The sequence below is a fragment of the Pseudorasbora parva genome, chromosome 11 (genome assembly GCF_024679245.1).
Source record: "Pseudorasbora parva isolate DD20220531a chromosome 11, ASM2467924v1, whole genome shotgun sequence".
NCBI classification, from domain to species: Eukaryota; Metazoa; Chordata; class Actinopteri; order Cypriniformes; family Gobionidae; genus Pseudorasbora; species Pseudorasbora parva.
In genome coordinates, this window is record NC_090182.1 from 44,351,790 (window position 1) to 44,373,239 (window position 21,450).

Genomic DNA, 21,450 nt, shown 5'->3' on the forward strand with positions numbered 1-21,450 from the left:
GGCTGTGAATACCTATAAGATGTGAAAACATCTTTTTGTTTTTTTATTTCTAATAAATTTGTTAAGATTTCAAACAAACATCTTTCACGTTGTCATTATGGGGTATTGTTTATACAATTTAGAGGAAAATGATTTTAATCCATTTTGGAATAAGGCTAAAAACATAACTAAATGTGAAAAACGTGAAGCGCCGTGATGTACAACATACTTAACTGACTTGCCTGATTAATTGCACGAGAAAATTAGATATTAAAATATTAATATGCAGCAGAAAAAGAACCAAACACCCACAACTAGAATTATCATCTCATTTTATTCAATAAGCTTGTCATAAATTATAGCACGTTAAAATATTTTTGTGTTGAGAGTTACAAAGTGGAGAGCAACATTTGGTGGCCTGATCCGTTTTCCCAAAGAAAACAACGCACTGTCAGCGAGGGACATCGCAGCTTAAGATGAGCGGATGAGCAGCCACTGTCGAGTCTATGCTGGATGAAGACAGATGAAGTATTACACCATCACGACGGACACGCTTTCACAAGTCACATTATGAGGACAGCGGGAGATGTGACACAAAGAGGACACCGGCAAATAAAGAAAACATCGTGTCTATGAGCGGATGTTGTGCAACAAGGAGGTTTTAAAGGCATGTATTAAAGAACCCAAATACATGCTCACAATGATTCTGCAGACGGAAACCAACATGATTCGATGTAAAACATACAGGAAAATGATCTTCACCGCTGCGTCTGGCTACTCACGATGATGGCTGGATATGAACGGGAAGTAAGCAGATGGGAATGATTGAAAACAGCTTGTTCAGAGTCTCTATGTGCAGCCCAGTCCACTACGTTTCATCTTTGTCCTATGCTCTTCCTTTTTTTTTGTTGCCATTATATAGTCCATTAATCATTTACTTTTGAACTTCTTTTATTCTTAATTGTCTCTAAGCACTCCCTCCCCCAGACGAGCCCCAGGCTGTGATTGGCCGGTGGGGCCAGGGGGCGTGTCTCTGCCTCTCTGCGGTCCAATCAAAGAACTCCCTGCTAAAGTTGAGCCGGAACAGAAGCTGGCTGTAACCCTGGGGCCGGTTCTAAGGGACTCTTCACTTCTATTTGGACATCTGCTGCTGAACGTGAAGCAAGAACTCGTAATAAGAGAAGGCAGATTCAGTGCGGTCCTCCACGAGGTGCTGGAAAAAACTGCTCTTGGCCGCGGCGTCGTCCCTGCAGAAAGACAATATTAAATGCGTCAACATGAGATCAAACTTGGCTCTATTTAATTGTGAATGATTTAATGATGCACGTGTCTTCTTTTTTTTTTCTTGAGTATTATATTTGATACACCAGGCTTTTATGGCTCATATGATACACTGATAATATGGAGCTCAAAATCGAGGAGGAAAAACAGCTCAGTTCAATTCAGAGGCCCAAACTGAGCAAAAAAATACAATTTGATGCAGATGTTATTTACATTACCAAAAAGTAAAATTAAATTCATTGCTCTATATCTGCCAAGAATACATCTTAAGCCGCGTTTCCACCGTAGGAACTTTACCCAGGATCTTTGGGGTGGTACTCGGTGTGTTTAGACCGCAGGAACCAGAGTCTAAACGAAGTTCCGGGTAAATATTTCCCCCTCCAAACGGCCCCGCTCGCGAGGTAGTACTTTTTCAAAGTTCAGGAACTTTCGAGGGCGGGACTTGGGTGCTGAACATGCTGATTGGTTGAGCTCACGCAGCATTTTATTTCAACCAGCATTTTTAAAAGTCTTTTGCGAGGTTCGGTCTGCGTTCAGTAAATATCAGTCTTGCTCTCTGTCTGATGGCGCGGGTTCGTCTCAGCCAACTCACGTTCAATGTCCGTAATAGCTGATAATAATATACATTGTCATTTTAAATCTAGCTTTACAAGCTTTCTGAATATGCTAGTGCTCTTTTCTGTCGTTGTTAATGACCTCTTTAGTAAACCTAACGTTATACATAACCAGCAAAAGCAGCACAGCTTGACTCTCTTCCATACTCGTAATTCATTTTTACAGTCTATTTTTCACCATGTAAACGACCTGACCGATTACTATAAGTGTGCGTCCTTACATGACGTGACAGCGCGCGCCGCGCTCATGTTGACAAGAGAGGAAAGCTCATTTTTCTGAGGGGTAAACTTTTTATTTCGTAAGTTATGAAGATAATGTTGGAGTAATGACACAGCGTATATTGCCCCAGGCAGTTTTTACTTTAACTGCGCCTGACAGAAGACATTTTTTTTCTGAGATGATTATTACACTTTACAACAAATAAATAGCTTCTAATATAATACTGTATTAGTCCTGGTGGCCGTTAAGAGTTGCTATGGCTACAGTTAGCACATTCCAGCTGCTGGAGAGAACAGCGTTGACATTTTTGATGCAGCAGACAAACTGCATGTGACAAAATGATTGCGATTGAAAGTCATCACATGTAAACACCAGATCGGTTTAGATAACGTCTCATGTAAACAGTCCACTAAATCTTTCAATCGGTACAACAAATGTCATAATCTTTTGTTCATTTTTGCGGTCGCGCAAAAATGATTACTGTCCGTCACTGGCTTGGAGGAGCAGTCGCGCGCAGTCCTACATCACTGGACTAATCTGCCTAATCTTCATGGAACTTTATTTAGCGGTGGAAACGCAGACAGCTGCAGGTCTGGGGGGAGAAAAGTTCCTGTAAAAAAGTTCCTGGTACAAATTGTTCCTGGTAATTTTGGTGGAAACGGGGCTTTAGTAAGTAAATGATATGCAATGCAATTAGTGCTGTCAAAATTACTGCATTAATGCATGTGGTTCATTTTTCCAGTTTAACATGTTAATAGAGGGCTAGCGCTGGATTATACGATCATGCTCTTATTCATGCAAATGGACCAATAAAGTGCGACATATCGCGCTGTCTGTGAATGTCCTGACTGACACACACACACACGCACGCACGCACGCACTAATGATGTCATTCATTAATGATCATCAAAGAACAAAGGGAAAAGAGACAATTGTAGCTTTAATGAGGATTAATTTATATTTAAATGATAAATGATGCATTTGGTAAATGGTAAATGGACTGCATTTATATAGCGCTTTTATCCAAAGCGCTTTACATTTTTGCCTCACATTCACCCATTCATACACCGACGGCGATGTCAGCCATGTAAGGCGCCATCCAGCTCGTCGGGAGCAGCTGGGGTTAGGTGTCTCGCTCAAGGACACTTCGACACTTGGTCAGGTGGAACCGGGGAGTGAACCACCAACCTTCTGGTTTGTAGACAACCTACATGAACCACTGAGCCACTGCCGCATTTGAGACTGTAAAGAGTTTGATAACTTTATTCGGTTTCTGTATTTCTGTTGGAGAGGAAGGCCAAAGGTAAACATGACATTTATTATAATGGGTTTATGTGGAGATTGTTTTAAATACCTTTACATTTTAAAGGTGTATTGTTTTTAATCAATTTAATAGAGATATAATACAATTATAACTGACAGATGAAGAAAAAGCCTGATCATCATATTCAGTACTGTTCATGGATATGAATAATCAAGTAAAGTGTTCATCTTAAATATTACTTACAATATACAAGTTATTCTTACATTTACAGCAAAAACACATGAGCTAAAGGATGTTAAGGATGTAAAGACTTGCTATAAAAGTCTAATCTATTACTGGAGGAGATTGTGTGCGACAGGTTTTTCAGAAGTTTGTGATTGTGTTGATTATTTATAATTTGTATATCAGATATGATACAGTAGGATTTATAGGTTTAAGACACATTCAATCTGAGAGGAATGTCAGTGGGCTCCTTTAAAAACAGATTTCATAACCAACATTTAAAACAAAAAACCCTCTCGAAGGAATGCAGCTCCCACTGTGAGAGGAGGCAGTGTGTGATAGTATAAAAACACACACCATCCTCCCTCAGGAACAATACACTGCCCTGTGACTATGAATAACAGCGGCGGAAAGGGACAGATAAAGCCATTGGGAAAGATGGAGAGGAGGAATAATGCTGAGAGAGAGAGAGAGAGAGAGAGAGAGAGAGAGAGAGAGAGAGAGAGAGAGAGAGAGAGAGAGAGAGAGAGAGAGAGAGAGAGAGAGAGAGAGAGAGAGAGAGAGAGAGAGAGAGAGACGTACTTGACCACATGAAAAGCAGGATGGAAGGTTCTAGACTCCAGCAGCCAAGAAATGAACGCCCGAGTCCGCTCCGAATACGTCGTCTGCAGCTCTGGAATCTCAGTCTGTAAAACAAGAACCACCAAAAGCATGTTTTCTGCTCATTCCCAAAAATGTTTTCGTCATTATGAAGGGTGATCCTCAGCTGGGGTGCACTTTTCATCGAGTCTTCATTAAAAGATTCAATTGTTCATGTTTTATGCCTTATTTGATTACCACTCTTTTTTTTGGTAATAAAACAAACAACACAGACTTTCTGAAAAAGCAACACAAAATATTGGGACCTATTATTCTAATTTTTTAAATAAATTATAAGGTTGTTAAAGTTTTATGAATCCAATTGATTAAAGGTGCACTATGTAATATTTTTGCTATAAATATTACATATTGTGTACAATATAATTTATACCATGGTCTGTTTTAATACTCTATTCTGATTGGCTGGAAGGTGTGCAGTAAAACCGTTTAATGCACAGGTAGTTCCAGTCAGTTTGATTACAATTCGAAATTAATCCGCCACTATTAACACTGGTAACCATAGTAACACAGTTACGCTTGCAAACAGAGTGACAGTGGCAGCTGGCAGTATCAACCACAGATATGGTTGATACTGCCAGTTAACGTTACATATATATGGCAACATTAAGTGACATGAGACATGACGTGACACACAGAAGCCAATGGCACATATGTCACTATGCGCGTATTGGCACACCAGTGGCACATGCGGTCTTCATTGTCATGTCACTGACATTATCGCGACAAACACTGACATGACACCTGCATGACACCGAGTTGCGGAACATGTCGCCGTGTGTTGTGCGTTTTTTACATTGTATGATGGTCGTGACACCTTCACTGACAGACTCGAGCACCTATATTATTATTTAATTTAATGCATTAAATGTAATGTGTCTTTATAGGTCGCGGGGTTTATTTCACACTAGGCTAGATAATGATGATTCGCTCCACTTTGCATCGGGCGGTTCTTCGCCTCTATGCCGTGCATTAAAATCCTTTAATGCATGGCTAGCCGTGGATTATCCCTTACACATTGTTCACAAATCTGGCTAAATCTGTGTTCGTGAGCACTTCTCCTTTGCCCAGATAATCCGTCCACCTCACAGGTGTGAGCTTTGAGTTCAGCTCATGAAAAATGGGTAAAAAAAAAAAAAGTGTTGCGTTTATAATTTGTTCGGTGTATAAATGACCTTTTCTACGATTGGCAGATTTCAAGCTGCCGTTCATATTGAACAGGTATTAATAATATCTCTGAATACTAATCTAATGACACATCAAATGTCTGATTAAGCAAGACTACACACTGATATGCTCATGTTTGTGACATTTATAGTACTGTGATTCTCTGGAAACATTTTTTCTAAGAAAAATCCAGTTTTCCATATGATTTATGATGTCACCTTTAACACAACAGATTGAAAGAAGAAACGTGAGAAATGGTCACCAATGTCACACACTCACCATGTTGGACGGCAATGATGCATAATTAGGGTAGCCCAGCACGTCACGTATGAACATCTCGCTACAGCACTTCCCCACCCACAAATACATCACCTACAGAGGAAAGGGCAGAAATCATGGTGAAGGAAGCTGCCGTTACACGAGGTAACTCCATCTGTGTAGATACACTCACACTGCCACAGTCCATGAGGAACGCTCCCTCTCTGGTGAGTTTCTCTGCTGTGAGCTGCAGTAAGGGAGGCTGAGGAATCACAGAGTCATTCAGATGCAGCGCCGCCTACCGGACAGACAACACACACCGACGTATTCAGACTGATCTAAAATCATCACTGATCATCACTGGACAGACTTTAAAAAAAAGGGCTGCTGAAATTTATTTATTTATGATTTAATGCCATTTCAGCAGCAATGGCTATATTCATGGCAATCAGCAGTATCACTTCAATAAATTGTTTACAATAATTTAACAATTTTATCTTAAAAATAATCACTATACAAAATCAGGCATATATATGTCAATAACAACAATAGTCATAATAACAACAATTACATACAATCGTTCAATTGAATATTTGACAAAAAACTGTATGCGTCTTCTGAATAAAGCCGTTGTCTAATATTATTTAGAAAAGGACATTCTATTAAAATATGTTTTACACTTGTGAAATTCTTACACAAATCACAAACTGGTTTCTCTTTCCCCTTCAATAAATATGAATGAGTGAGTCTTGAACGTCCCATTCGGCATCTCGTACATACAACCTGGTCATATCTATTTTCAAAATAATAACGAATAACTCCTTGATTTAAAACTGGATTCACCGCATATAATTTGTTACAGGCTGCTGAAATTTGACTGGCTAATTTGTTGGTTTATAAGATTGATAAAGGAAGCTAGCACTTAAAGAAAAAGCCTCATAGAAAGAAGCACAAAGCAAACATTTCCTTGAAGAGTTGCGTTTGTTTAATTAGTGTAATGCCCCTGCTACAACTATAATTTAACTTTTTACATGATTCACTGAATAAACACACCTCTAATATGCTGATTTGGTGCTCAATTATTAATAACTGTTCCTATTATCATCATCACTGTTCTTGCTTCTTAATGAATGTTTTTCATTGCTGAATAGGAAGTTCAAACACAGATATTTTTTTGAATAGAACATTTAATGCATTTTTTTGTGTGAACAAATGTATTTTTTTTTAAATCTTTCTTACTCCAAACGTTTGAATGGTAGTTTATAAAAGTTCACACAAAAAAAGAGACATAAGCAGAACTTTTTTTTTTTTAACACTGATAGTCCTCATGTGAGAGTGATTAGTGAAGGATCATGTGACTCTGAAGACTGGAGTAATGATGATAAATTCAGCTTTGAGCACAGGAATAAATTACACTTTACTATATATTCACACACATAACAGCTGATTTACATAATAATATTACAGTTTTTTAGTTTTCATAAAATAAATTCAGTCTTTGATAAAAAAAAAATTCAAAAACATTAAGAAAAATCTGAATAATTCCAAACTTTTGACCGGTAGTGTAGATATTTAAGAACTTTCTAAAGTGAGGAAAATGAAATCAATATTATCATCAATTCAAGGTTTTAAAGCAAAAATGTGTTTGCTGTTCATGTTTATATTATTGTAGAATGAGTGTGTTATGTCTATGCACATATAGGGACACATGTCATTTAGGGACGCTTCTCATAAAAAGCACATTTCAGAAAACAAATAATACTGTATGTGACTAATTAAAGGGCCAGTGCTCCCTGAATAACCTGGGATTAAATATGGTACACTGGTAACAGATGGTGAAAAGGAACATTAATTATTATGGATGGACTCCACAACCTCATGCTAGTAAATCACATCATGTACCATTATATACCACACCTGTGTGAATGTGTCTTACCTGTTCGGTCATGTTGTCGATGCGGTACAGGTCCGGATGAACCATACGCATGATCTGATGCAGCGGCTGACTCTTAAACTCACACATAGAAAACACTCGCTCGTCCAGACGGGTACTGGTACCAGTTCGCAGAGCTTTCTGCAGGAAAAAACAAGAAAACAAAAATATACTAAATGAGATGGAAAAACACATTTACTGCATTTTAAATATGTAGGGTATTTGTCTTCAGATTTCTATGATCCGTTAGATGGCTTTTGAATGAAGTGTGTTTAGCCACTGAATGTCTGGTCGTGCGTGTGTGTGTGTGTGTGTGTGCATAGAGTGCCCCCACCTGTTTGAGCAGAGCAAGTACATATAGAGGGAAGAGCCGCAGGGCGGCAGGGGCGATCAGGCCGGAGGGCTGGATGTTTGAGCCATTGGCACGATACGCTGTTAAACAATCCACCACAGCATTGACCAACGCGTCTCTCGCATCAGACAGACTGGAGGAGATGGAGCGATCGATCGCTGCAAAAAGACACAGAGAGAGATGATGTTTCTAGCAAGAAAAACAAAACAGAAATCTACAGAACCTCAAAAGGGACCATGGCAAAAAAATATATATAAATACACTTGCACACAAGAAACTATTGCAAGCACAAGAGAAACCTTTCACGTGTGCAAAGACTTTTTTACAATCTCTGGTTGTATACGGTCTATAAGCTTTTTCCATACTCTTGTTTTCTTCATTGTAAAATGGCAGTGACACACAAAGCAATAGGTTATATTATATACATAAATCAGAATTCAGAAATTGTGAATAGTTTCTCATTCAAATGCAAAAGTCTGAATATTTTTTATTTTTGCCAAGGTCCCCTTAGGGTCTCCTGTAATCATTTTCCAAAATGATTAAACAAAATAAAATAAAAACACTCCATAGTGATTGCTGATCACGTTAGGGATGCACCAATATTTGGTCGATATACCAATAACCAATATTTCTTTATATTATATTGTAATTATACCGATATTGGCCGATAAATCTAAATTTTTGAGAACCTGATTACAAAAACAAAAGTTTCAGCAGTAAACTCATGTGCCAAGCACATAATTATGATGTTCTCATTACAATTTTATGTAGCCTATATGACAGACTAACGCATGTAATTAACATAACACTCAACACACTGTATGTTTCTTTTTGAAGTGATGCCAATCATATTTCAAGTAATTCAAACTCATCATGTTGAACAGTGAGCATCTGAAAGAAAAAAAGCCAAAGTTTCTTATCCTGCGACAACATAAAAACAATAACATTAAAAATGATCATATAACGGCTGATACCGGTTTGGTGGCTGATATATTGTGCATCCCAAGACATCATGTTGGTGAAAACTTGTCATTAAATGACATTAGATTAGGGCTGCAACAACTAATTGCTAAAATGTGAAATTATTGATTATGAAAATAATCCATATTGAATTTGATTATTAATTTATCGCATCTGCGCATAATGCAGGGGAAATCACTTTACATTAGAGAATAACCCATCTCTATAAACGAAACACATCTGGGAAACACTGGAGGACACATGCATAACTTATTTCACGCTTGTAAAGACATTAAATGTATGTTTAAAATTCTACGCCTAACACAAGTAACTATTTTTATGAGAGCATTAAAGAGACTGTTGTGATGAAAATATGAATGTAATGCATGTTCCTCCTAACCTCATACCATTTAACATTCAGTTTAATCTTTTGTTTTCTTTATTATCATTTATGATCTTGATTAGGGATGTTAAGGATTAATCGATGATCGATTATTGCCGGTAATACTGAAGCGAGCGTGCCGGAGTGATGTTTGGGACCATTGTACAGCTGGAGTTACACCTTCATCATGTATGTGCGTTCCCACTTCACAGCCTTTTGTTTTGTGCAGATGTAAGTTGTAATGTTGTATTTATTAAGTGTAGGCCTATCTATATCTGATTCATCTCATATATGATGCATTTGGTTAAGAATTAATGCGTGCCGGCAATGCACTACTAAATAATGACTATGATTGGGACTGTCATTTTACATAACCTTATACAGTGAGCAATAGTGTAATAAATGATTGTGAATTATTTAGGGTAAGCTGCTGTTTCATGCAGTTGCTCTAGGAGGAGTGTGTGCACAACATGAGTCACGCATCCTGACTCGCACGTAACTTAGCTCAAGATCACTTCTACATTTGAATCATTTTGTGCAGATGTAATTTGTAATGTTTATTTTGTATATATCTGATGAATCTAATTTAGGAAGCGTTTCTTTGAGCTAAATAACGCGCTAGGAAAGGGCTCGAGTTGCTGCAGATGAATTATAATGTGAATAGCACTGAATAAAAACCTTTTTGTCAGGTTAAACACTGATAATTGATCTAAACCTCTCAACTTAACCGCTGGACTTGCACATCCGTCATGTTTGTAGTTTTCTAACACTTTTTTATCCGCGTTTGTAGTTCTAATCAAATCCTCGTCCAACTCGCAATGGGTTGTGGGCAATATCAGCCGTTAAGAGTGTGTGTCGATCCGGACTTCGAATTATGACTGGAAATAGTAAACCATCCGGGTATCTTTGGAATTCTCTTTTCAGCATACTACGATTTGGGACATACTAATTCTTATTTCGAATACTATTTAGTATGGATGGTATGCGAATTGGGACGCAGGGATAGATATACTAGAAACACAATACAGAACACTGTGCACAATGTATTGACACTTTGTTTGTTCCACTTACCCATGTTGGCCAGCAGGCATGAGATGGCCTGGATGTCCGCTCCAGCAAACACTTCATTCAACTGACTGACCACCGGCAGACACAGAGTGTGCACTCGGATTCGACGCTTACCTGTCAATCATAAATACATACCAATCAGACAAAATCTCACTTAGCTGACAGACCACTTCCACAGTAGTGTTAAGTCCGAGTCAAGTCCAAGTTTGAGACGCTTATTCATGTCTTATCTTAATTTTATTTAAATCTTTCATGTTACCCATGATGTGGTTTCAATTGTATTCAGCAAAATTGTCAGAGTCTGCCAAATTGGAGTACAAGTCCACCCGAGTGCAGTCCGAGGTCATATAAAATTGCAGTCCAAGTTCTCCATAGACTATATCAAAACTGGATTAGTGGAAATGTGCACACGCTCCTTTACCTTTGCTTGATGTGTAAAGAAGAGCTGCTTGAAAACAAGCGAGCGACGTATCGGCTAAACTCTCCTCGATGGACATCTGCACGGCGAAACCAGAGTCGGGGTTCACGTTGGCAAGAGACAGCAAATCAGTGGAGCGCACAAAGAAGTTGCCATGGAAAGTGTGGATGGACAAGCCTGTTGACCAAACAGACAGAGTGTCACTAAAGAAAAAGATACAAACGGTACAGTATTTTCTCAAATCAGCCTCAGTGTCAAATCTATACAGATATAGAGGTCTAGTAGTCTGAGTGAGTAGTCTGAATTATGTTTTAATTGCATTTTAATAATCGAATCTACTGAATTCATTAAATGATGTGTTGTCATTTAACTTTTCTTGATTTTATTCTTTGATACAAACTTATAATCAACAACAATTATAATCAGATGAATGCATAAAACTTTTTCAATTTAATTAACTTTTTAATAACAATTCCTTTTTTGGCAAACAAAGGTTTACTGTTTATTGCAAAAAAATTAAAATTTCCTGAAATAATGTTTATGAATTCTGTAAATGGTATTATTATTATTTTTACTTAGAAATGTACATTCTATTGTACAATAGTAGCCTAATATATTTCTTCCAAGTTGAACTGAACTTTTATTTTGGCGAGTTGCTGTGGAGACCTTTGAGTTTCTGTGTATTTGACGATAGTTTTGTCAAATGAAAATGTGAAATTCTTGTTCTCAGAGCAGCTCTGCAGATGCAGTTCATGTCCTCTTATACCATGGTCTGTCTGAATACTTGATTCTGATTGGCTGGAAGGTGTACAATAAAACTGTTTAATGCACAGGTAGTCTAAGTTTAATTAGATTAATGCACACATATACTGAATTGAAGCACACATACACATACACATCACTCGCACACAAAAGGGCGCTATTTTAACGACTTGAGCACATGGTGCACTTAAGGCGTGTCTGAATCCACTTTTGCTAGTTTAAATGTGTTTTGGGCGTAACGTATGCCAGCAGCCATATCACCCTGTAGCCCAAGACTGAAGCTAAGCAGGGCTGAGCCTGGTCAGTACCTGGATGGGAGACCAACTGGGAAAACCAGGTTGCTGCTGGTAGAGGCGTTAGTGAGGCCAGCAGGGGGCGCTCACCCTGTGGTCTGTGTGGGTCCTAACGCCCCAGTATAGTGATGGGGACACTATACTGTCAAAGAGCACCGTCCTTCAGATGAGACGTTAAACCGAGGTCCTGACCATGGGCGTAGATTACGCGGGGGACGCGGGGGACGTGTCCCCCTCACTTTTAATAAAATGTATTTTCGTCCCCCGCACTTTTACTGGGTCTCACCGATCCTAGTCGACCCGCTCCGAGCGGGATCCGAACCGGCCTTACCCTGCGCGGGGGCGGGCAAGGTAACAGGGACGCTAAAAACAGATTTCTTTAATCTGGGTTGATTGCGCGCTTCTTGAGGTCACGGGCAAGTGTATTTACATAGAAACCAATGTGAATACATCAAGATTTAAATTCAGAGACAAAAAATAATCTATGCATGACCTGTCATTTTATTCGCATCTAAATATGAGGGCGCTCTCACAGAATGTCAAAAGCGGATTCGTAGAGGTAATATCCAGTCACGCTGGAGCTGCAGCTGAAGGAAAACAATCGTTATGAGTTATGAAACGTGACGACGACAATCAGACGATTGCGACAATATATGCTTTATGTGTGTTTTTCAAGTCATCTCAAGGCTATTTATTGACAATAAAGTATAGGCTATCATATGAATAATGCAGCTTTTAATGTTTAGTATCTTCTGCTCACCAAGGCTGCATTTATGTAATCAAAAATAGTTCAAACAGTAATATTTTGAAATATTATTACAAATTAAAACAGCTTTTTTCCTATGTGAATATAGTAATTTATTCCTGTGATCAAAGCTGAATTTATCATCATTAGTCCAGTCTTCAGTGCCACATGATCCTTCACTAATCACTCTCATATGATGATTTTATAATCAAGAAACATTTATGATTATTATCTGTGTTGAAAACAGTTGTGCTGCTTAAAAATGTTGTGGAAACCATGATAGCCTACATGTTATTTTTCAGTATTCTTTAATGAATAGAAAGTTCAATGGACAGCATTTATTTGCATTCATTAAATAAATTATTATCTTTTGTAATATTAAAAATATCACTTGTGATCAATTTAATGCATGTCTGATCAACAAAAGTATTAATTTCTCTCTTTTTTTAATTTTACCACAAATGTTTAGATGATTTCCACAAAAAATAAGCAGCACCATGAGCAGCACAACTGATAATAATCATAAATGTGTGTTGATCATCAGATCCTCATTTGAGAATGATCAGTGAAGGATCATAGGACACTGAAGACTGAAGTAATGATGATAAATTCAGCTTTGATCACAGGAATAAATTAAACTTTTCTATATCTTCACATAGAGAACAGCATGGTTTACATCAGAATATATCTATATTTTTTTACATTGCACAAAATCTATGGAGTCTTAATGCACAATTGTTTGTAGTATATAAACCAATCATAAAATTGGCACAAAAAATAGGAGAATAATATTATAGATATTAATTAGTGGTTATTGTTCAGCAGTGTATTTGATATCTTGCCCAATTAAAAGCAAGAGATGCAATAAATTATATTGGTCCCAAAAAAAAAATTCTGTCCCCCTCACTTCTGAAAAGATGGCTACGCCCCTGGTCCTGACTCTCTGTGGTCATTAAAAAATCCCATGGCACTTCTCGTAAAAGAGTAGGGGTGTGACCCCAGTGTCCTGGCAAAATTCCCTCGATTGGCCCTTACCAATCATGGCCTCCTAATAATCCCCATCCACTGAATTGGCTCTATCACCCTCTCTCCTCTCCACCTATCGCTGGTGTGTGGTGAGGGCACTGGCGCCGTTGTACTGTGGCTGCCGTCGCATCATCCAAGTGGAGCCGCACACTGGTGGTGGTTGAGGAGAGACCCCTGACATGAGTGTAAAGCGCTTTGGGTGTACAGTAGTACATTTAAAAGCGCTATATAAATGCCTCATTCATTCATTGGTGTGGTGTGTTTTGGGCATAACGTGCAATAAACCAATCAGAGTCTCATCTCCTTTCCCGTTAAAAGCCAGTTGTGCTCACACCATGGAGGATTCACCATTTACATGGAGCGCTTCTCCAGAGAGGAATCCTTTAATTTTTAATGCCTGTTGCTGTGTGTGTAATAATCAGTCTTTGCGCGTTGTACACTGCCTATAGGCTCATATTACTAACATGGCCTTTACAAAAAACAAAAATTACTGGACAATTGACTTTAGAGCAGGTTTGTGTTGGTCAATGGCGCAGTCGTTTTTAGTTCAACAAAATAGCAACGCCCCAACAACGCTCCTAAACACACCTGGTTTTCAGAACTGACGTCCTTGGGTGAAATCACAAGGCCCTGTGTCAGTGTTAATCAAAGCAAATGCGACACATGATTTGCCAGCGTGTATCTTCCCCCTCACCTTTGGTGCACCTGATCCTCATGACGGCTTCAAATCCGATCTTTCTGGTGAGATATCGCTGGAGATCCTTCTGGAATTTCTGACTCTGCGCTGCATTGTGAATGTGATGGAAGGACGGGTAGTAGAAGACGCTCCCGGCTGAGTATTTGGACACACATGCTGAAAAAAAAAGAAGACAAAATGGTCTCATCTCACAACTTTAAGTCACGTATAAGAGCTGAGAAAAAACTTTGAGTGTATGTGTACCTAAAGAAGCCAGGTCTGAGTACTGGGAGCTCAGCAAGAACAGATCCACTCCGATCTGCTGTCCAGAACAGTCCAGAGCAAGTTTCTTGTAAAAGTCTGTAGCAGGACCCAAGTGCTGGACATTCTAGACCCAAACCAACAAAAACACTTAAAACGCTATTCCTCCAAACATCACACAACACTGGCCCTTGAGAATTACCTCGGTTTATAAGACCTGAACAAATAAACTGAATACCATATGTCTACACAGAGCAAACTCATACAATCTCAAAAGAAATCAATGCATCACAATTCGTGGATCGATTGTGATATTGTTTGGTTCACGATACGCTCTCCAATCGATTCTGAGCTCTGGCACTATTGGCTAGTTTTTAACCACACGCTCAAATGCTTGCGAAGAAGAGCCCTGAAGAAGAGCGCTTGTGCGTTCGGCTGTGTGTGAGAGGAGTCCACCTAATTGATAAAATGTACTTCCACCTCAGAATGCTGTTATGAAAAAAAATGTAAGGGTCCATAACACAGTTTCAGCCAGTCTCATGTTAATCTTGAGTAACTATAGACAGTGTTGAGTGTAGCTAGTTACCACACTGCAAAAAAAAATGTTTTTCTTACCTAGTATTTTTGTCTTGTTTCTAGTCCAAACATCTAAAAATTCTTAAAACAAGATTTATTTACTAGACAAGTAAAAGTAATAGTCTTATTTTGGGAAAAAATAACTCAAAATTAGGAGATGCTGGGTTATTTGGGAAGCTGAACAAAGTGATCTTTCCCTCACAACCAGAAACACACCTCTTTAGTGACATTGTTGTTTTTGTGGTCTAAAAACTAAATGACTTCCCCCTGTAACCCAAACAAAGCTTGTTGATGGGCACGCTCTTCCTCTAGCTCTGGTTGATGTGTGTGTGTGTGTGTGTGTGTGTGTGTGTGTGTGTGTGTTTGTGTGTATCTGGGAGAAGTGCCCATACAACCCGTTATGATATCATACAGGGCCATAATTGAAAAAAACATCCAGAAACTTGTTTGAATCCTGAAGGAGTGTATTTGACGCAGAAATACTCCCTCATACACCCAACTTGTTTTTTTTTAAACATTTTGGCCATGTTTAGCATGAGATCATTAGACCTTGAGCTATGACAGAGACAAACTACAAGTGTTGAATTAAATGACAGATACAATTTGAGCAACCAAAATACCAATAATATCCAGAAAATGTTATCCATAAAGCAGGAATTTTAATTATGAACAAGCCTAAAATACATCAGGACATAAATTTTGAAATGTCTATGCTTTCCTATTTCCGGCAGCTCTTTGAAGAAGATGTACCTACCTACCAACTACCTACAACATCTTATGATAGAAACAACATACAGCAAACATGTCATAATTCATCAACACTTTATCATAAGCAGTTGCTTGGCATAACTGCCACATTACTCTGCATATTCATTGAGAACTACTTCCTGTTTTTCAGTCCCTAAATAAAGACCTTCTAAAATGATAATTAAAGGGGTGGTTCCGTGTGTTTTTTAAGGCTTGGTTGAGTTTATGTGGCGTAGTATAACATGTCTTAATGCTTCTTTTTTTTTTTAAATGCCGTATTTTTCTTCTATTCTCCCTTTATTCCACACCGCTGTCTCCACTGTCCTTTGAACGGCTCGTCTGCTTCCTGCTTCTATGAAGCCCATCCCTCAGAAAAACGCAATGGTCTTAGATTGGTTAGATGGCCAAATGTAGTTTCCTGTATTTTTATTGGCTGAAGTGCCAAGCACAGGTTGCCGTAAACGCCACGCCCCTTCCCATTACGGGCAGAAGTCACATCTGCGGTGACTAGCGAGGGTTTATGATGCCAACCCAGGAAGAAGCTCGTTGTAGTCCAAACCGGCCGCTTTTGTCGGCAATAAACTGCCGTAACTTTAAAAGACAATATCTCAGTTTGCATTGAACTTTCAGCGCTGTAACTTTGCAGATACTGTTCATGCTCAAGCAGCGACATTACACACTAACTAAAGTTAACAAAGTCAAATCGCATGCAACCACCCCTTTAAGTCTTGTGTTATAGCATAAAGTGACCATTAATCAAAATTGACAATTCTTATTTTTTATGGAATATTGCAGTGTTTATTATAAATTATTTATCCGTGCATCTTCCTCTCCCTCTTCCTCTCTTCTCTGATGACAAGGGGGGGGCAACCTGTCACTCACATGAAATCCACCAATAGCAGACCCCAGCCATCCAATCAACTTCCCACTGACTAAATCAAGCCGTCTTTTGTTTTGTTATCATTGTTTGAGAAGCTGTTTCGCTCGCATATGTAAGTTACAATAAGGAAGAAAAGATAAATCGCAACTTCTGTATCATGCTGACTTTTTATGACCTTAAAGTGTTATCAAACTGAATTTAAGACATTTTAAGTACCTGCAGAAACCCTGAATATTTATGGCTAGAACAGAGCTTTTTAGTCATGACTAACTGGAAGGCCAATTTCCATACTTGTAAAAGCTATTTTCCTTATGACTGGTTGAAAAACTTCCCGAAGCAGCCAGTGATATGAATGTTTGTGTTTATTCAGGATCAGTGTTTGTTTAACTAGAAAAATGATTGAGGAGAAGTTACCTTGGTGCTGGATCTGAGGTTGGGGTCTTCCCGTGACTGCAGGAGTCCAGCGCCAAGGGTGGGCAGCTGGGTCTGAAACACGGACACTCGGCCTCCGGTCGGACACATGAGTTTATATGCCGCCTGCAGGGCCGGACCCAGAGCACTCTGAGTCTCACGCGTGTGTGTGAACATCCCTGGCAGAGCGTTCAGCAGGTCCTTCACCAGCTGCAAGCACATGCACAAACACACAGATAACACAGCTGTAAAAACGGTGTCACATATCAAAGTTTGTTTGGTAGAGATAGGAAGCTGGGAAATGGGCTGACCTCACACATGCACAAAGATACCAGGACTTTAAATACAGAGATAAGATTCAAACCTCTTTACTCTCTTTGAGATTCACCAGCAGACTGTCGTGTGTCGGGATGAAAACATCTAAGAGAATCAAAGAAATCTCTCATCAGATCGAGGACAAGAACAATGCAGCTCTTTGCACAATTATTTGGATTAAAACTGAAAAGGCATTATGGTCTTGTTTGATTAATAAACCTCAAAAGGCTGCATTTAAATGAAATGCAATACTATCAATATGTTGCATGCTTCAAAGTGAAAGAATGGTGTTTTTTTTTATGTGAAGTTACTGTTTACCCCCGGGTTTCACAGAAGAGGCTTAAGCCAGTTCTTGACTAAAATGCATGTTTGAGCTGTTTTAACAAAGTAACTTGCACTGAAAGATCTTAAAATGTTAGTGCCATTGTTTTGTCTCAAGATGCACACCAGTTATTTGTTTTTTTTCTTCTAGGGCACGTCTCTATTAAAGCCACTTATATGTCCTAATTGAACTAAGGCATAATCCTGGCTTAATCTGAGCCCTGACTGTGAAACCAGGCCCTAGTGTCTTAATATTGAAGGAGCAGCAGAAATGTCAGACTATATTCTATATACAATGTTGCAGTACAAATGAGCAAAATCATGATTTTTGACCAATTCATGTAGCAAATGCCATGAAAATGTCATGCATTGTAGATTCAGATATAATAATCAAATAAATAAATAATGGAGAAATAGTAGACTACCAAGGGCACTAAGAAATCCATTTCCTAATACATTTTTTTACCTCCTTTTAATAATTACATTTATTTTTTAGTAATCAAAAAGCATGTCTAATTAATTGAAGTATTGGAAAATAATTACATTTAGGGCCCTATAAAATGTTTTCCCCCCAATCCAATTCCGTTTTATTTTAACCAAATACTGTGTTTTCTGTTTCAAGTTTTCTGGATTTGTAAAAATGTGACAAATTCCTTTAAATTTTGCATTATATTGACATCACCAACGTATTGGGATCACTTCTGGGAGCCTTATCAGCTTCGAGTGTATACTGATCGAGCCAATGCACATTGGTGTGCGAGATTTGCATCTTGCACTCCACCTTGCAGGTATAAATACGGCAAACAGATGCAGCCAATCTTTGTGCTGCCTGAAGAGAGAAAAGAACGAGAGAAGAGGAGAAGTTTGGAGTGTATGCTGGGAGAGAAGGCACGACAGCGAGGACTGCAAGCTCACTGAGAGCAAAACTGCTGTTATCACACCAAACACTGACGGTTTGGTGGAGCGATCCATAAAAGTGAGTGCAATACACAGGCCGCAATATTGCCTGTGTTTATGCCACGGTCATCTCCCTGTGTGCTTCAGCACATTAAACAGTAAAGGGGTGTGACGTCTTGTGAGACGAGGTGAGACAGGGTTCACAAGAAGGAGACGAGATGTTTACATAGTATTTAAGTATTTTAAGAAATCCTCAATGATGAAATACATGACTAGAAAAATTGTTTGCAGGTGCATTTGAAATGTTTTAACTCATCTTGTAATGAATGTCATTTCAGTTCTACTTTCTGAGAATGAATAATCATATGCAGTAAAAGACAACAATACTCAAGCACTGTAAAAGGTTTAGCACAAACTCAACTGTTTGTTCTCCTGTATGAGTCTCTTCAGACCTTGCCGAGATTATTTTGACCTCCTAACTGAACTAAAACAATGGGAGTTTTCAAGTGCAATTAGAGAACAAATGTTTCTTCAGCATGATATTGAGCTAAGAGATGGTTACAACTAGATAGCTTTCATATTGGAAGATATTCGCACGCCTCAGGGAGCCGCTTTCAAACAGCGGTGACTTTATGAAATCGCGTTTGAATGCTCGCTTGATTACAGTTTTGTTGCGCAACGAATCCTCCGCCACGGTCCAGTCAGTCTTCCCGTCACGTGATCAGTGTGTATGCTATGTATGACTCGTTTTGGATGAGCTGATGGAAGTGAAACGACTGGTATCCACCTAAATTCAATTGTTTTTATGACCAGCAGAATAGGGCTACTTCAGCGAATAGCCAGGGTGACCTGAGGATTATGGTTAGGGCTCTCCTGCCGCAGCCGGTTGAGTTACTGGCCCCTCTTTTGGAACATGCCAAATTGTGCTATTTTCATGAGTCCTCACATTTTTTATGTGGTTCAGACACAATAATATTTTGAGTTTCTATTTATTAAACCAATTTCCTTTATTGTATCAACTACATTTTTTTATTTCAATAAACTCAAAAAATTAAGGCAACCAGGCTACTTAGTTTTTTTAAGTTAAACTAACAATATTTTTTTTAACAGTGTAGGGCTCGCAGAAGTAATCCCAATACGTCAGTGATGTTGACGTAATGTCTCCGTTCCCTCCTTCAGGGAATGAGGGTTACATACGTAACCGAGGCCTTTTTATGACTGGATTCCACGATTTCGTCCGCAAAATCATACGGGCCTACCTACCAGTTACACATTCATATACACAAAAATACAATCGAGTACTATCTATCTCTCTCTCTCTCTCTCACACACACACACACACACACACACACACACACACACACACACACAAATATAAATTATATAATTTTCCAAACTAGTAGTACTCTACGCATGAAAGTGTTTATTATCAATCAAAAATTGCACATTTTTAGCGCTAAAACTTTGCTGCATTATTAGACAAAGTCACTCTTGATGTGCAAAGCTTAAATCAGTGAAGCCAGAGAAAGATAATCAGACAGGATTACCATCAATATCTGACACCACCAGCATCTGGGGCTGAGAAAGACCTTCCTGCAGGTTATAGAAGTGGACGGTGCTGTCAAACGTCACAAACCCGATGTGTGTGCGTGTATCTCCGGGCAACCTGAGACAGAGAAACACACACAAGCCTCGTTATATCTGAGCGGTGTGAATAAACGTGCTATCGGATTGAGCCCTGACTAATATCTCACTTTTCTAGGTTGTCCAATAATGACTGGCAAAACAGATTCAGGTAGCCCGACTCCACGGCATTATGGGATACATCCAACACAAACAGGTACACAGCCGGCTGAGGAGGCCGCAACTAGGGAAGGAAAGCAGACGTGCATAAACAGGAACACTGAAGCACTTTAACACACTCAGCCGGACACACTCACCATGTAATCAGAGGAGGCGATGAACTCCACAGTCGAATTCTGGACCTCTGGTCTTTTGTGGGGCTCACCGTATGAACGAGTAACAGGATTATACATGAACTCATCAGGAACTGATAGAGAAGAGACTACTATGAGAACATCGTTATGCTGACAAATATGAAAAGCTATTTTTATATCCTGGAGGACTCTTACCATCGTTGACTCTGTAACACAAATTACACTTCCACCTGCGCTGGTCCAGAAACGAAACGAAAGGGTTTATATACGTCCGACACGAACGACAACGAACTATAGTGTTAGAGGTGATGACCGGTAACTGCTGCAGAGACAAAGAGAGAGAGCTAATGAATTATATCTGCTTTATCTGCATAATGTCAGTAAAACTCTAGATAAGAGAGAACCGCTGTATGGCACCCATTTATGACACCTTTATCTGTCAGTCATATCAAGAGCTGATAAAAAATTACATTTATTTAAATATTTTAAATAGTGCTATCAATCGATAAAAAACTCATTAATCACACATTTTTCTGTAATAGCGATTTGAAAGACATAACTCAATTATTAATCTTAAAATAATCAAAATTCAGCCAATCAAGGTCTGTTAAATATACACTGCTGTTCAACAGTTTGAGGTTGTTCGATTTTGTTAGAAGAGAAAGTTCAGAGGAAAAGCATTTATTTCAAATAGAAATCTTTTGTAAAAAAAAATTTAAACGTACAAAAGAAATGCAGTCACAAAATGACTTGCAAATTAAATTAATAATTCAAAATGAACAACGTTTTGCTAATTTCATGATTTTTTTGTGTTTTTTGCAATCAGAA

The 21,450-nt window shown here is 38.7% G+C and overlaps 1 protein-coding gene across 2 annotated transcripts in view; it reads right to left on the reverse strand.

The window, feature by feature from the left end:
- Nucleotides 1–294: 294 nt before the first annotated feature.
- Nucleotides 295–21,450, reverse strand: part of sec24b (SEC24 homolog B, COPII coat complex component) — a 46,769-nt gene continuing 25,613 nt past the window's right edge. For both annotated transcript variants that reach the window (XM_067458076.1, XM_067458075.1), the window contains 16 exons: nucleotides 20,818–20,944; nucleotides 20,626–20,735; nucleotides 20,440–20,552; nucleotides 20,233–20,351; nucleotides 17,517–17,572; nucleotides 17,156–17,362; nucleotides 14,542–14,665; nucleotides 14,296–14,454; nucleotides 10,779–10,952; nucleotides 10,361–10,471; nucleotides 7,930–8,105; nucleotides 7,599–7,736; nucleotides 5,856–5,960; nucleotides 5,684–5,776; nucleotides 4,163–4,266; nucleotides 295–1,226 (listed from right to left, as the gene is read on the reverse strand). In XM_067458076.1, coding sequence (XP_067314177.1) covers nucleotides 1,112–1,226; nucleotides 4,163–4,266; nucleotides 5,684–5,776; nucleotides 5,856–5,960; nucleotides 7,599–7,736; nucleotides 7,930–8,105; nucleotides 10,361–10,471; nucleotides 10,779–10,952; nucleotides 14,296–14,454; nucleotides 14,542–14,665; nucleotides 17,156–17,362; nucleotides 17,517–17,572; nucleotides 20,233–20,351; nucleotides 20,440–20,552; nucleotides 20,626–20,735; nucleotides 20,818–20,944 — 2,031 coding nt within the window. In that variant the 3' untranslated portion in view covers nucleotides 295–1,111. The remainder of the gene's footprint in view (nucleotides 1,227–4,162; nucleotides 4,267–5,683; nucleotides 5,777–5,855; nucleotides 5,961–7,598; nucleotides 7,737–7,929; nucleotides 8,106–10,360; nucleotides 10,472–10,778; nucleotides 10,953–14,295; nucleotides 14,455–14,541; nucleotides 14,666–17,155; nucleotides 17,363–17,516; nucleotides 17,573–20,232; nucleotides 20,352–20,439; nucleotides 20,553–20,625; nucleotides 20,736–20,817; nucleotides 20,945–21,450) is intronic.